General features: G+C 37.2%; 1 protein-coding gene across 13 annotated transcripts in view; it reads left to right on the plus strand.

The window, feature by feature from the left end:
- Positions 1 to 16,987, plus strand: part of DMD (dystrophin) — a 1,227,136-nt gene that overhangs the window by 1,022,782 nt on the left and 187,367 nt on the right. For 11 of the 13 annotated variants that reach the window (XM_035333326.1, XM_035333348.1, XM_035333385.1 and 8 more), the window contains 2 exons: positions 6,072 to 6,244; positions 10,773 to 10,929. In XM_035333326.1, coding sequence (XP_035189217.1) covers positions 6,072 to 6,244; positions 10,773 to 10,929 — 330 coding nt within the window. Of the gene's footprint in view, positions 1 to 5,580; positions 5,730 to 6,071; positions 6,245 to 10,772; positions 10,930 to 16,987 lie in introns of those variants that run through there. The other 2 variants (XM_035333419.1, XM_035333410.1) reach the window with 1 other exon arrangement.

Here is a 16,987-nt window from a genome sequence, read left to right on the forward strand (position 1 = left end):
GAATTGCCTTAATGATATTCATAAGCTTATCTTCCCAATAGAGAAAGACCTTTTTATCTTTCTTTTTAATCAAGTCATTAGCATGAAACTCAGAGATGTAATCATACCAGAATGGAATTGGGGTCATGCCATAGGCTAGCTGAATAGGAGGCTTCATGGCATGATGATGTATAGCCATTTCACAACGATCCTTTTAACTCAACATGTCTGCCCTTTAATTACATTTTAAATCTAATTTGAGAAGTTTTTATCATTATATAAATTGCTCAGTAAACGCTCCTATTCTAAGACCCAATAAAAGTTCTGCTTCTGGTCTGGGAAAGTGAATGGTTTGAAAGCTCAATGGAGAGATTAAGAGCTTTTTTCCCACTTCATTCATTGTAAAAGTTCTTGGCTGTGTTAGTTCAGGTGGTTTATGTAGTAGCAAAAAAATATGTCTATCACTGTTAGAGTCTCACTGCTAGATTGTTCAGGAACTATATAGTTCCCAAATTCTTACCCTCTTACCCAAATTAGTTGTATTTTAATCTACAGCTCCAGAAGAAAGAAAAAAAAAAAAAAAAAGAAAAAAAAGACAACTGGGTCTGAGAACTACTACAACATTTAAAAGCAGTTACTCCAGTTGGACCAGTAGTGTCGTGCAAAGCAGAAGAAATATTTCAGATAATGACTATCTCACAAGGAAAGACAGTCATAAAGAATGGTGCAAACTGACTTACTCTTGCTAGGAACAAAGGAAATAGATCAAGTGCATCTTGCACTGAGTTCTACCTCTTGTGTTTAAAAATGCATTGGACTTCCTGTGCTGTAGCCATTAATTCAACATCACCAGAACTACATAACCCTCAAAACTATTCCTTTCTCTAGCAGACAAAAGAATAATCCCTGATCCTGATAGAGGTGCCATATGCATGGATCTTTGCACCTCCAAAAGTTCCTAGAGTCTGTAAGGGTATTGAAAAAAAAGTATGTGAAACTCTCTGAACCCTCGCACCAAGTTTAGTGTTTTAGGCAAAAACGAAGATTTCCAGCAGCTTAGACATGTAGCTAAATAAAAGCAAGTAGGATGTATAAGCTGGCATCTCATCACTAAAGTACCTAAGCTGTGCTGCACAGGCTCGCAAAATAGGCATTCCCTCCATTTCCTATGCTTTATGTATATTTATGTAAGCTTACATAAATATGCTACTATTTTATGCTATTTTAAAAATATTATATTTTTTTCCCATAAATTTTTCTGTGAAAATATAAAATATTCTGACAGTATGAAGAAGATGATTAATTTGGCTAACTACACAGCTAGAGTAGAATTATATAGGTCTAGGATTTTGTTTCAGTAATTTTTTGGTAGCTTTTCTAACTGTTTCAGTATTAGTATTGTAGAACCTTAGTACCATGCAGTATAGTATTTTTGAGTAATGTATAGCCACTCAGGTCTGAATTGCTGATGCTTTGAGTACATGTATGTAACTATATGCAGACTGACTTTGGTTTTTTAATTATTGATAGTAAAGACAAATTTTCATCCTCTATGCTGATTTCCTTTAATCAGATGGTACTGTCTTTAATTTTCTGAGCCTTCTTACTCAATTAATCCCATTTATTTTATTAGTAACTTTATGGTAACTAGAAAATGTAAAATGCTTCATTAGAAATGAAAAGCACAGTTCCAAGGACAGAGCTGAGTGTGTACAGGAGGATTTAAGTGCTTTAATTTCTTTAAATTATTACGTAATTAATTTTGTTTCTACCTTTTGTAAAAGATAAATGTTTTGTCAGCTGCGCTATGTTAATTTCCATGTCTTAGTCTGACTCATGTATAGTCCAACTAATGTAACTAATTATTTTTTTTCTATGACTTAATTTTACTTTCAGCATACTAATTCCTCTCTGATTTATTGCCAAAATAATGGCAGATTTGCCATGTGTCATGTCCTCCATATGTCATTCCCATGTATTGCATATGGGATATGAAGGATTTTTACACTAGTTTGTTAATTATTTCTGGTAAAATAACCCATCTTTTTGAATCCTTAAAGGATTATATCTGCTATGTGGTATTATCATAGGGATTATCATTCTTAGTCCCGTGCTGCTGAGTATTTGATGGCTTTACAGTTTAAAGTGTTGTTCAATAATGAGGAAGAATATAGAAATTAAGGTGGCCATTGTGCCATTTATGAAGTCTTCTAACTTTTGATATAAAATTGAATTCTGTATAGACTGAACAGAATTTCTGAGAACCCTAAATACTATGTAGACTTATTCTATATAATATAATAAAGTGAATGCACATTTTTAAATGTGTAGAAACCTATAATAGCTATTCAACCAGGTTTCTATGAACACGTCTTATCACTTTATCATCTAACTATCATTTGTCTTAATAAAGGAGGATTTCGCTCTGGAATTCTTAGGCAAATCTGTCATGGATAGGGAGGCAATTCTTTATAAGCAGTTCACTCTTAGTTACCTTAAAAAAAAAAAAAAAAAAAAAGTGGGAAGTTTGAAAATTAACTTAGGCTAATAATCATTACTCATCAATGAGTTACCATAGTTGTTGTTGTTATTTGTATTTTATTTTTCTACCTTCTTCAAGAGAGTGCATTTCAACACAACACGAGTAATAACCACTACAACAAAAAAGCAGTGTGCATAGACAACTTAAGTCCAACAGTAACTCAGCAGAATTATACCAGGATTGATTTTCATCCTTTGCAGTTCCTATGTGTGCTTGAACACAATGGAAAAGATGAAAAGCAATAACTAGTCTAAATTTAGTCTATATTCAGTGATTCTTGGTATGATGTGTAATGACTTTTGTAAATAGCAATTTATAAGATGAAGTACATCCTCCTGTTTTATTCTTGTCAAGAAAAAGAATCTAGTTCATATTGATCTTTCACTTCTATTTTTGAAACATGGAAATTATTTATTTCAGAAAACAAATAAAAGATTTACAGATCTTTTTCTTACATGCACTCTGCTTCTCTTTGGACAAGAAGGAGTCACAAAGAAAGGATCTGAAATACACCAGCCAAAATGGAGTGAATACCTCTGTTGTTGTCTTGTTTCTTTATGTTACCTGCATAGATGGAGTGAACTATTTTTAGGATAATTAGAAGTTGTGTAGTTTTCACTGATAATTTGGACTAAGGTCCTGAATAAGAGTTCTGATAAGAGTACTTCAGTTTTCATGTTTGTTACCCATTTAACTAACTGTGGTACTGTGGTTAGGCTGTGGTACTCTGTAGCATTCTGAAATAAAAAGGATAGGCTTGATTTTATTATCAGAAATATCTATGTGTGGGGAGAAAAGCACAGAATGTCAAGACTATAAGAAAGTTTTTTCTAAAGGCAATAAAAGTGTGTAAGTGCATTTATTTTTACTTTTCTGTTATAAAGTACTTTGAGTGTGATAAAGTACCAAGAGGGCCCTGATTTGACAGGTTCCTACTGTGAATTGTTATTTGACATACATATTTCATGTTGTTCTCACTGAGGAAGAGGAAGCTATTTTCATCACCACCCTACAAACTAAGAATTTTTGCAACAGGTAAAAATATGATAATTCTTTCATACAGCAATAGATTTATCTGTTTTGAAATGTGGAAGGAGCTCATAAATATATAGACGTTAAAAGTGATTTTATTTTATTATTTTTTAAGGTGAACTTTCTCCTTTCTTACATTATTTTGGCTATTTACCTCAGTTTTATGGTACATAACCTTAGGACTGACTTAAAATCTCCAAATACATACACAAAGAGAATGAAACCTAGTAATAAAATATTCTTCAGTCAAACAAACATAAATAAAATATAGCTGCTGGAAACTGAAACTATCAACATTCAGACTTGAAATAAAGTACAAATTTTCAAGTGAGGGTATTCATACCTGGAATATCATACACGGTTCTGTACCTTAATAATAGCATTTTTAAAAATCAGAATAGGTTGCTTCTCTGAAACATATGTTTAAATTCAAAAAGGAATAATTCTGAAAAATTCTGTTTGCTTTTATAATCTAAGACTCTGGCATAGAACTTTTATATATTGTTGAGGATATGAATGCATGTGTTTATATAAATTTATACATTTATCAACTATGCAACTCTTCACTATCTTTCTATAAAGTCCCTAACATCTTTAAATACCTCCTGACTGACAAAAAATATGTTTTTCTGCCTATTTTGAAGAACCATATGAATTCTTTGTCTTTTCTGTTGAGGGCCAAGTCTTGCTTTCCCCCAGTTTATAGCTATGTTAAAAGCATTCTCTCTCTCTTCTCTCTGAAAGATAGAATGAATTCTTCTATTTTAAAATAGGTAGGTGCAAGTTTACATCAGGTCCTAAAGGATTATTAATTCTTACTATCTCAAAATTCCTATCCTGTGTGTCAGGTCAGGTGATGAAATTCCCATTCTTAGATTAGAACTACAGTTGCCACATTTAGTGCCTGTGTTAAGAAAATGGCTTAATTTCTGTGAGTATTTAACATCCATCAAAAAATACAATATTTATAATACAATTGTGTTCTGCTGAATTACTTCTGGTATATTCCAAAGTTATTCCTATTTTACTGCTAGGGTGAACATAGATAAGTATTTGGATAAGAACTCCTGTACCACAGACATTCATAGCCCTCCCTGAAATTGCTCCAAATACAGTGCTAGTCATTGCTATGCATGAAATAGGTATCCAGCAAAGTACAACAAATGACACCTGGAATAGCAGTAGCTGAACATGGACAACCTACTTATGATTCAGTGTCGCTAACATTGCACTTAAAAAATCCAACCAAACCATTTCAATTAGGAACACACCAAGTAGGCAAGTTGTGTGCTTCCTTCCTTCAAAGTCATTTTTCTAAAGCAAGCTAGAACAAGTTTCCATTGGGGACCATCTGTGATGTTCAGTTAGCTCTGGGTCTTGCCCGCAAATGCCATCAGCCATTTCCCCTTTCACATTTCATCCCCAGCACTCCCATTTCAGGCAGCAAGAAACCACAACGAGAACTCCTAGTGCCCAAGCATCCCATGAGAAAATGAAGAGCTTTATTCACTCAGTCGGTGCACTTAGTTTGAAAGCATAAATGATTTTGTGCAAATGTGGCTATGTACAAACTACGTGTGCGCTTGTGTATGTGTGTGTTTAAATTTATTATTATTTTCTCTCAGTTTAAAGAGCTTGTTTCAGCTGCTGCTCTCTGCGGGTGAATTTGTGACCTCGCGGGGCTGCAGCGTGCAGCATCTTGGAGCAGGGCAGCCCGTGCACAAAGGCTCCATTCAGCGCGTGGGCAGGCAGGAATGCTGGTACCAGGCAGCTCTCGAAGGAATGTTCTCTTGGCAGAAGCAGCCTTGCTAAAAATGAGGGGGAAAAATGAATTTAAAATGGAGAGCTGGCCTGCAGTTACAACGTGATAAGAAGAGCTGGCTGTTCAACATAAGCTGCTGGTTGCATATTCTGGGTCCTTGCTATTCTCAGGCCCTCCTACAGTCATGGCCCTGACCAGTGTTTTGGTACAGCACAAAGTGGCTGTTTATTGCTATTGACTGTTGAGGCCTGTAATCTGAAATGCGTTCTGTCAACAGAATGTAAGGGAACTTGGCATTTTAAAGCTCTGCTGCTGCAGACGCGCAGATGTCTTGGAATTGCCATGCAGCAGGAGCGGTGCTGCAGTCCCCAGCTCAAGCTGAAAATGTTGCACCGGAAGACCTATCACGTGAAGGTCAGATTTACCTGAAATCCCAGGGGGGTTATTTATTTGTTTGTTTGTTTTCCTTGTCAGCACAGTAAATATATCTTGTTCTTAATTTGTTGCTGCTCAAAATCTAGACTTCAACTTTCTAAATTTGTTCAGTAGGCTCCATATGGAAACACAGTCTTTATTCAATGGATTCATGCAAAAACGAAAGGTGATTGTGTGTATAGTACACAATATTGCCATGAAGGGAGTAACTGAAATCTGTGCTAACTCTGTGTTGGACTGTGGACTTTTCCACTCTTTTGAGAAGTGAAAGTTTCTATAATTATGTAAGAAATCACATGTTGTTTTCTATTACTTCCATAGGAACTACAGGCAGAAATCGATACTCATACTGACATCTTCCACAACCTGGATGAAAACGGGCAGAAAATACTAAGATCCCTGGAAGGCTCTGAGGATGCCGTCCTGTTGCAGAGGCGTCTGGATAACATGAACTTCAGATGGAGTGAGCTTAGGAAGAAATCTCTAAACATTAGGTAGGACATGAATGTAAGCGAAAGTCTACAGCTGGTGTGTAAGACATTCCATCTGCCTTCTACCAGTAAAAGAGTTTGAGCTTGTTACTGATAGCACTATTTCTATCCATTTTGAAATGAATTGTGCTATTTTGATTGCTGGCTTAACTTTGTAAGAATTATCAGAGGTTTTTTTTGGTGTGAAAATGATAGTAGGGGATTAGGATTTGAGACGTATGATGAAGTTTTGTAATTACAAAAGGAAAGATTAGCATGTTTAAACAGTAAGTGCACCCCCTCTAAATGTGGAGTTCTTAGAGTTGGTTATGACTTATCATTGAGTCATGAAAGAAAATGATTAGACAACCTATATTTATGATAAGCTGTATTTCTGAGGCTGCCATTTCCAGTGCAGAACTAAGAATAGTCTTGCAAATGAGAAGACGTTATTTACAATTTTGACTTTTATTGGGGAAGTGGACAGAATTATCAACTAAAATCCAGGGGTGAAAGGAAATCCATAGGTAGTGTTGTAAAAGGAAAAACGTCTCCCTGCAAGAAAAAAATATAATAAATGGTAATGTTACAAATGATGAAGTAGACATATAGGCTTCAGTGGGCTGAAGATTTCAAAACTATCAAGAAAAGTTCTCTTCAGAAATGAGTCTTTCACAATAGACAGCCCAGCTCCATTGCATTCAGTCTCGGGCATTTTTTTAATTTGCTCACTTGCTGTGTGTTGGTGGTAGTTCAGAGGCAAAAGAGGCAGAAAAAGGCGGAAGTGTTTTTCAAAGTATGAAATATTAGCTCTTCTCAGCTCAGGCCCTGAGGGAGGTCAGTCTGTGTAATGACAAAAGCCGTCTTTATAACATCAACCATTAAAAATAAATGAAGGATGTGAGGATGAAAATATATTAGTAGCTAAAGAAGGAGAGGCACGTTCCTCCTTTTGTTTCTGAGGAGCAAAAGAAGGATGTAATATTTCAAGGTCTCTCTGAGATCTATTTCTTCAGATAAATGTTACCCATGGATTTGACAAAATACAGTGATGTTTGAGAAAAGAAAAACAGAAAGTTGGCCAAATATTGGTAATTAAATATTAAACCTGTCCTTCAGTATTTGTGGTTCAATATGTTGCTGCCATTGATCATCAGACGTAGTAATCCTAGTTATATCGCAGTGCCTTCTTGCATTAAACATTCAAAGAAACAGAACTCTTTTCTAAAACACTTATTTCAATAAAGGCCCAACATACTGACTAGGATAAGAATCAATTTGCAACTCCTAAGACATTCAAGTTAAATGTTGCTGGCCACCAGATTGAATGAACAGACTATACTCAATCTTGTGCTTGGTGCTATTTCTTTTCATCACACAGTATGGAATAGATTTCATCATGACTAGTAATGTTTACTCAAAAGAGGTGTAACAGCAGAAATATGAAATGTTCCCCAGACAACAGTCACATGACTCTCCTTATTTAGTGAAAGTTTTAGACTGCTGAAACAGAAAAAAGCATCTTATCCCTAAGCTTGGGGGGGCATTCTTTTCTCAGTCTGGTGCATTTCAGCTAGGTAAAGTGTATGGTAGATGTCAAGAGAAGCCAAGTTCATTTCCATTATTACCTTGTTTTCATTATGGCAAGTCAGCACAGTCTATCCTAATGCTTTCCTTGATTTGACGAACTTGATTTTAAAACTTATTTCCTATTATCTCATTTGTCTGCACATGCATCAATGCATTTATAAATATATGAGTGCATGTGTATTATGTGTGCTAGCATGCACATGTACAAATGTATATTCACAAAACTGAAGGAAGGTCAGAACAAGATGGATTTGGGAGGACCATTCACCGTACTAGGAAAGGTTAGAGCACAGCAGCAGTAATTGAACCTCTTCGGACCACTCTGTGTTTTCTCCCTGCAAAGCCAGAACTGAGGAAGCAGGGAAAAAGTGAAGACCCTCATGTTCACCTCCAGTTGCTGCCCTTGTCTGGAGGAGGTGGAAGCTTACATTTGCTAAGATCAACTTGGGAGACAGGAGATGACTTGACTTAGAAACTTTTTCCCTTGACTGTGCCCCCTCCAAAAGCCTTGTGATGCTTGCTCTTGCAACTCTCCTGCAATTCCCCTGCAACTCTCCATCAAATGGCCCTGCTTCTCTCCCACCTTGCTGCTTTCAGAGGCATCTGGGAATTCCCTGGCTTTGGGCACCTCTAGGTCTGGCCTCCCCCAGTGTACCTGCTGTGAGGCAGTTCTACCCCTTACCTTCAGGAATTCCTCATTTCCATATCCAAACTAAGTAATAAAGACTGCAAAGCATTCAGTCCAGTTTTGTCACATTTTGTTATAGCCCGTACTATATGATGTGTAGGAGTAGATTTTTCACAGTCAGAAAATGTGGTTTTATTTGCAACCACTGAAAAGAGAAATGTTACATGAACAAATTTGGAAGTTAAACAAATGAGATGAGACAAAAAAAATATATTTTTATTTGACAATGTATTTTATTGTTTTACTGCTATATAACAGTGCTATTCATTTGAAATTCTAAGAGGAATTCTTAAATTGTCTGGAAATGAATTGGGAATTTCTTCCCAATCAGCAACTGAAAAATAGCAGCATATTCCTAAGTCTAGAAAAACAGGCTTTTATTGTGATTATCAATGATATAAATAAAACTGAAGATTTGATCAGTCCAAAGATTCATCGTGTGTTTTCTCTCCACAGAAAGTAGTTGCTGAAAATTACTATTATAAATGCCATATTTACCCACATTCAGAGGAAATATTTAGGTCACCTTCTGGTGGAGAGCTTGCTTATACAAAGTAGTAGTATCTTAAATTTGCCAGTAATTCGATTAGTTTCATTTACACATCTCTTCACGTGGCTGTAGTGGGTTTACGTGGCAAGGTTTTGATAGCAGGGCGCCATAGGGGTGGCTTCTGTGAGAAGGATCTAGAAGCTGCCCCATGTTTGGTAAGGGCCCCACTGCTGACCAGAGCTGAGCCAATAAGTGATGTTTGTGCCTCTGTGAGAGCAGATTTAAGACAGGGAAAAAAAAAAAAAAAAAAAAAAAAAAAAAAAAAAAAAAAAAAAAAAACCTGTGCCACACAGCAGCTGGGAGAGTGAGAGGAGTGAGGAACAGCCTTGCAGGAACCAGGGTCAGTGCAGAAGGAGGGGGAGAGGTGCTCCAGGCACCGGAGCAGAAGTCCCCTGCGGCCTGCGGTGAGGACCATGGTGAAGCAGGATGTCCCCCTGCAGCCCATGGAGTACCACGGTGGAGCAGGGTTCCACGCTGCAGCCCGTGGAGGAGACCACGGTGGAGCAGGTGGACCTGCACCAATGGAGACCATGGCCTGTGGAAGACCCCTGCTGGAGCAGATTCTGGGCCAGACCTGTAGCCCATGGAGAGGAGACTATGCAGGAGCAGGTGACCTGGCAGGAGCTGCTGCCCGTGGGGGACCCAGGTTGGAGCAGTTTGCTCCCGAGGGATGGACCCTGTGGTACGGATCCATATCTGGAGCAGTTCTTGAAGAGCTGCTGCCTGTGGGCAGCCCACGCCGGATCAGTTCAGCAAGAACTGCATCCCGTGGGAGGGACCCCACAGCACAGGGGACGAGAGTGACCGAGAAGGAGCGGCAGCGAAGAAGCACTATAGACTGACCATAACCCTCATTCCCCCGTTCACCTGCGCCGCTCGGGGGGAGGAGGTGGAAGAGGGTGGTTGGGGGGGGGAGGTGCTTTTAGTTTCTTTCCTTTGTTTCTCACTTCTCTAGGTTGTTAGTAATAGGCAGTAAATCTATTATAGATAGATAGATAGATAGATAATAAATCTATCTCCCTATGCTGAGTCTGTTTTGCCCGTCACGATAATTACTGCACAATCTCCTCATCCTTATCTCAACCCTTGAGCCCTTTTCATCATATTTTCTCCTCACTCCTCTTTGAGGAGGGGGAGTGAGAGAGCGGTTGTGGTGGAGCTCAGCCGCCCACCTGAGTAAAACCACCACAGTGGCACAGATATTTGTGCAGCATAAGATGTTCCTCTAACAATTTCCTTGTTCCTTTTCTGGGAAGTGGAAGTATTTGTTCTCTTATCTTAAAGGTGAGCAGCCACGTGAATCTTGTGTGAGGTTTAATGGTTTGTGTAATGGTTTGGAGAAATACTTGCTCTTCTCTGAGTTGAAAAGTACTCTTTACATTTTGGTAGAGAGTACCAGTCTGTAGAGAGTACTATATATCTAGTCTACTAGCAATCCTAAGTGATGAGTAAATTATTCTCATACTAGTCCTGCATAATATTTGTGAACATCTAGTGAGACCAACAATTCAACACAACTATCAATGTGTTGATATTTCAGGCCAAGACTGCGGAACCAAATTTAAATCAGTGTTGCCAGACTCTGATTCAAAGCTACTGAAGCTATTTTAAAAGTCATTGAATTAATGAAACACTAGGATCTTTATCAGTAAATAAGTTTGCAGAATTTGTTTTTTTATTTTTACTTAGCCTGAATGTATCTGATACTTAACGCATGCTTTCAGATCCCATTTGGAAGCCAGTACAGACCAGTGGAAGCGTTTACATCTCTCCCTTCAGGAACTTCTGGCATGGCTGCAATTGAAGGAGGATGAATTAAAACAGCAAGCACCCATTGGTGGAGATCTTCCCACTGTGCAGAAACAGAATGATGTTCACAGGGTATGATTTTTTTCAAATGATTGTTTTGTTGCTTTTGTTTTGCAGCTTAGAGTTAGGTGAAACGGTGTATGTTGGAAAAAGATACCTTTTAAAATATATTCTAGAGACAATAAAAACTGAACTTTTTTACATGAAAATACTAGCTACAATTTTCAAACACAGCTTAAAAATTAATCTGTTGGAGAAAGGAGTGTTTACGATCTGTCTATGATAGCTCTATGAAAATGCTGTGTTGCTTTTCAAAAAAGCTAAGCAACTGGTATGCTTAGCTTTTTTGAAAAGCAACAGCATTTTCATAGAGCTGTCATAGACAGATAGTTTTAATGACTAGAGCAAATAATAACTTAATGTTATTTGATATTAAATAAGTAGTTCTGATTTTTTTTTTTTTTCAGGATCAGGCATTTAAATCTCATGAGTTCTTTTCAAAATCCCATTTTACTGTTGTTTTTGTGGGAATATTTATGAAATCAGTAGCTAATATCTGTCATAATGCAGAACTGTGTGCATCATGAAACTGTTGTGGTTACTGACTGCTACTGTCCCTGCTTCATACTAATTTCATCAGGGAATTCTTATGGAAAAGCAGTAGCAGAGCATCACCTGGAGACAGGTCCATACTAAGGTTTGTGGTAAAAAGAAACATAAATGCAACTCTTGTATGGGATTTTTTTTGAATAACTGTTCATACAAAGTTTGAATTGATATTTTATTCATTTATTTATTTATGAAAGGTATACTTTAATTATGTACTAAGCTGAATCAAGGTTACACCTGTCTCAGGCTAACCTAATACCTGTTTTCAAGTAAACAAGATATAGTTTGCTATGCCATTCCCAGACAGCTTGGTACTATGAGAAAAGCATATTCCAGACCTAGTGATCATCATCACAAAATGTTGTGCTGCAGGGGAGGTTTAGGCTCAACATCAGGAAGAGGTTCTTCGCCAAGAGGGTGGTTGCACACTGGAGCAGGCTCCCCAGGGAAGTAGTCACTGCACCGAGCCTGTCTGAATTTAAGAAGGGATTGGACTGTGCACTTAGTCACATGGTCTAAACTTTTGGGTAGACCTATGTGGTGCGATGAGTTGGACTTGATGATCCTTATGGGTCCCTTCCAACTTGGGATATTCTATGATTCTGTGATTCTATGATATATGTAATACTGTTTCACAATACCATTTGTGAAACTTGTTACAAAATAACTGTTACTGAAATTCCTAAACCTCTGTTTTTATTGCTGCATGGAGAAATTTAAAAATGGTTCTATAAAATTAAATTGGATGTGGAATACCTGTGTTTTCTGCATTCTTCAGGTAGCTGTACTATAGATATATCTCTAAATGATTGTTCTACCTCATCCCAAAGAGTACAGTTGAGAGCAGGCCCTGACTGAGAAGATCAAGTTTAGAAAGAGAACATGACGTATCTTTATGCTTTAAGTTACTGGGAGAGCTGAGTTTGTGAAAAGTCCCGAACTCTTGTATAAAACCAGGCTTGGCTTTTGTCATGGGCAAATAGGCTTTTGCCCACAGTAGCAGACTGATGGGGAGTAGTGGCAACACGGTTCATTTTCTAGGTCTGTCTTCTAGCGAGTGGATATGTAGGACAGAATCATAGAATTCCTCAGGTTGGAAAAGACCTCTAGTCAAGTCCAACTGTTAACGTAGTACTTTCAAGTCTACCACTAAACCATGTCCCTAAGCACCACATCTACATGTATTTTGAATACCTTCAGGGATATGTGACTCAACAGCTTTCCTGGGCAGCCTGTTCCATTTCTTCACAATCCTTTCAGTGAAGAACTTTTTCCTAATATCCAACATAAACCTCTCCTGGTGCAGCTCCAGGCAATTTCCTCTTGCCCTATCACTTGGTTCTTGGAAGAAGAGACCAACTCTCACCCTGCTACAACCTTGAGGTAGTTGTAGACAGTGATTTGGGCTCTCCCGAGCCTCCTTTTCTCTAGGGTAAATTAAATCAATAAATAAACATTTCCTCAACTGCTCCTTGTAAGATTTGTTCTCTAGACCCTTCCTTCACCAGCCTTCTTGCCCTTCTTTGGACACTCTCCAGCACCTCAGTGTCCTTCTTGTAGTGAGGGGCCCAAAATTTAACATGGTATTTGAGGTATGGCCTCACCAGAGCCAAGTACAGAGGACAATCTCTTCCCTAGTCCTGCTGGCCATGTTATTTCTGATACAAGTCAGGAGGCTGTTGGCCTTCTTGGCCACCTGAGCACACCGCTTACTTATATACAGCCAGCTATCAACCAGTACCCCCGTGTCCCTTTCTGCCAGGCAGATTTCCAAAGATTCTTCCCCCAGCCTGTAACACTGTATGGGGTTGTCATGCCCCAAGTGCACAACCTGTCACTTTGCTTTGCTGAACCTCATATAGTTGGCCTCAGCCAATCGGTCCAGTTTATCCAGCTCCCTATGCAGAGCCCTCCTACCCTCGAACAGATCAACACTCACATCTAACTTAGTGTTGTCTGCAAACTTACTGGGGATGTACTCAACCCCTTGCTCCATATCATTGATAAAGATACTAAAGAGAAGGAATGTGTATTTTTCATACAGTAAACTTTTCTTGGGACTTTTATCATGGAAACAGTGAGGCTAAAACATCTGTGACTTTAAGGAGCATCACCCTTCTTTTAATTTTCCCTCTCTGAAAGTTAAGATACACATGAAAGGCCTGTAGTCTGTTCTAGTCAGCTGGCAGTAGCAGCTTCCATAACGTAGTTTTAAATTTGCAAAGACTATCCAGGCCACTGGGATGCAATAAACAAAATAGATGTTGTTTTTACTCTACATTAACTCAATCCCTTTATCCAAAGATCATTTTTAAGCTAAAGCAAGACTTTGAGAAGAATTTTTGTAGAATTGTCACAACAAAACTTTTGTCATCTGAGTATTTGAAAACATTATCTTTCCTCCTAGAGCAAAGAAATAAATTTTTCAGGTAGAGAAGTTACTTCTCATAAAATTTTAATGTTGTATATTATTCTGTAAGCTATTCAAAAGGTTCCCAGAATTCATCGTAAAGGTGGCAAGACTTCAGTGATGGTCTAAGTGACTCGCAAATCAACCAAAGTGCTTAAAACTTTCAGGGACAAGAAATGTTACATAAAAGTAAGGTACTATAAATAGGTGCAAAGTGACTTTACAAAATAGGTCTTCTCACTTCTCCTTTTTGATTATCTTCTCTCCCACATGCAGATACATACGGATGCAAATCTTTGGTCATCATGTCTCAGTCATTTCTTCGTATCAAAGCTAGAACATTTTAGTTCCTTTTAAAAATACCATTTCTTTCCTTTTCCCATGCTGTAGCACTTCTGTAGTTTAATGTGAGGCCTTTCTAGCTGTAGGTGCTCTGATACCCTGTGGGAAAAAAAGAACAAAATACAATCCTTGAAATTAGGTCACCCTGTCTACTCTTCAAAGATCTCTTACAGAGAAGGAGGGAAAAACAATCACTGCAGAACTCTTCTGACTTCAGATTGTCTTTGACAAAATCTGTGTTTGCTGCTTGGGGTTTGTCTACTCTTTTTTTTTTTTTTTTTTTTCCTAAACTTTATGGACTTTCTGTTACTCTAAAAGTTTTCCTTTAGAGAAGCAGACATACAAAGAGTCTTTCTGAGTGAAAGTCCATTAATCCATTTCTGAACATCAGAAAAATGCTTTGAAGAAGGTTTACATCTCAAATGTAAAAGTCTCCAGCATAAAACTGGAGCACAGTTCTGACGAAAAGCTGTTTTTTCAACAGTTTTGGGTCCCTGATTAAAACAAAACAAAAAACAAACAAACAAACAAAAAAACCTGAAAAACAAACCCTTAGCTCTCAGTATGAAAGAAGAGAGTAGTTAAATTTTGAACTTGATTACATGAATCTGTTGATTACTCATGTTGTTTTCCTCAATGTAAACAAATTAAGTCTCTACCTGCTTCAATCCAAACTCCAGCCTTGGTTGTCAAGCCTTGTATTGACATAGGACACTATGTCAATACAATGTATTTCTTGCTGTGAAGAATGTTTTTGCCAGTTAAAACCAGAAGACAACCCAGGTAATTTCTTCATTGGAAAGAAGAAAAAAGCCTCAGCAGGGAAACATGTATTAAAAGCTGATGTGTTTTGTTGTTGTTGTTGTTGTTCCTCAAGGAATGTAACTTTAAATAAATAAATAAATTACTCATATTTAACCTCTCTGTCTTTTGGAGACCATCTGAAATACCTCAGATATTAATAGCAGAGATAAAAAGAAGTTTGTTCTTATCATTTGAATGCTCCCAGTTACCAAGATTGGCTTTAAAAATTTTAAGAGTAGATGAAAATTCAGATGAAAATTTCAAGTGCTTGAATCTATGCCAGATGAAAGCTTGAACTCTACTGAGAAAAAAGATCTACATGCAGTCAGATTCATTGTTCCATAATAAATGTGAGGTGCTTTTTGGAGAAGAAGACACTTTGGAATTTATCCTCAATACACCCACATAAGTGCTATTTGTTTGAACTAATATATATGTGGATCATTTTGTTGATTTTTGGCATCTGAAGAAAAATTTGTCTATGCCAAAGTCCTAGAATGTGCAGGTTTGGTTGTGCTTTTTGTTTTCTTTTTTAAAATCAGTGATCTGAAATACTCCTGTTCATCAAATTATCATTTCTTTATCCTGCAGTTTTCTTTGCTTTATTATGAGTCATGATAGTGTTTTAATGAAATCATATTAATAACTGTGTACATGTTACTAGTAATCTCAGTTTCCTGGACTGCAATTTAGACATTGCACAGGTAGTCTGTTTTTTCTGTCATTCTTTTAAGCGTTGCCACATCTTCTGTGTGGAGATTGTATTAGCAGCATAAATAGCATTTATGAATACAGTAGATAATTATTAACAATTCCCTGGAAACCCTTTCACATGGAATCTATAGCAAATGTGCCTGAGGAATATAATTCCTGCTTCAATGCATGAACCTGTTCTCATGGCACAGTTGATATCTGTGTTTTAAATTTGAACTCCAAACACATTTTTAAAAAGCATTCTGATTGAGAAACATCTTGAATTCATTTAACTGTATTCTTTCTCCTTAAAATTCATTAAAAGCAAAAGCATCTGCTTTTCTAATCGTAGAGATTAATGCTAGTTTTATTAATACAACTCTGTCGTCCCATTCTATTTTCATCCTTCAATTTAAACAATCTGTGTTTCTCCAACCAAAGAGATTTCTGGACATCCATGAGGAGGTAGTGGAGGTCTGAGATAAGCTGATCAATATATGCATTATTAAAGTGGTGGACAGAATGCCATTACTGCTGTAGTGCTGATGACAAATAGAGATGTTTAAATAAAGTAGTTTACTTGTTTTTTTTGGCAGGTCATACATTATGCATGTTCGATTTCCTCTATAGTCACCACAAAGTGTGGAAGAGGGTCAGGAATTCAATGAAATTAGCCTGATATAATTAGCTGTAAATTAGACATTCATTTAGGCTAATTCTGTTATCAATGATGGTCTGTTTATTATAGAGATGTATTTGTCAGAGATTTAGATGGATTATTTTTTTTTTCAAAAGAAGAAAATATGTCATTTATTGCTAATTATGATTTTTAGTGGTAGTGTGTATGTATTTTACTACAAAAATTTAATCAGAAAAGCTGGCTTCATACAGCAAGAACGTTTTGTGGAATGGGATAGTACGAAGTGAAAATCCATCATTTTTAATGCTGTTCTGTGCTATTGCTTCAGTCTCATTTTTTTTTTCATTCTATCCTTTATTAATTATACTCAAACACATTTTAACTCACTTGGTAGAAGTCTGCAGATCAAAACTAGGGAAGGCAATGAAAATAATAAGTAGATCTTAGCATCACACTATGTGCTGTTCTAAAACTGGATTTGTGGACTATAATCCCATTCTCTAGCTCCAACATCCAGATTGGAAAAGATGGAAAAGGTTTAACGCATTGACTCACTGCTTTCCTTTAGTAAAAGAGACTCTTTCTGTTTGTACAAAAATTTGTGGAGTCAGAAAGTTGCCATTAGTATTTCT

Source organism: Oxyura jamaicensis, chromosome 1 (assembly GCF_011077185.1).
Source record: "Oxyura jamaicensis isolate SHBP4307 breed ruddy duck chromosome 1, BPBGC_Ojam_1.0, whole genome shotgun sequence".
NCBI classification, from domain to species: domain Eukaryota; kingdom Metazoa; phylum Chordata; class Aves; order Anseriformes; family Anatidae; genus Oxyura; species Oxyura jamaicensis.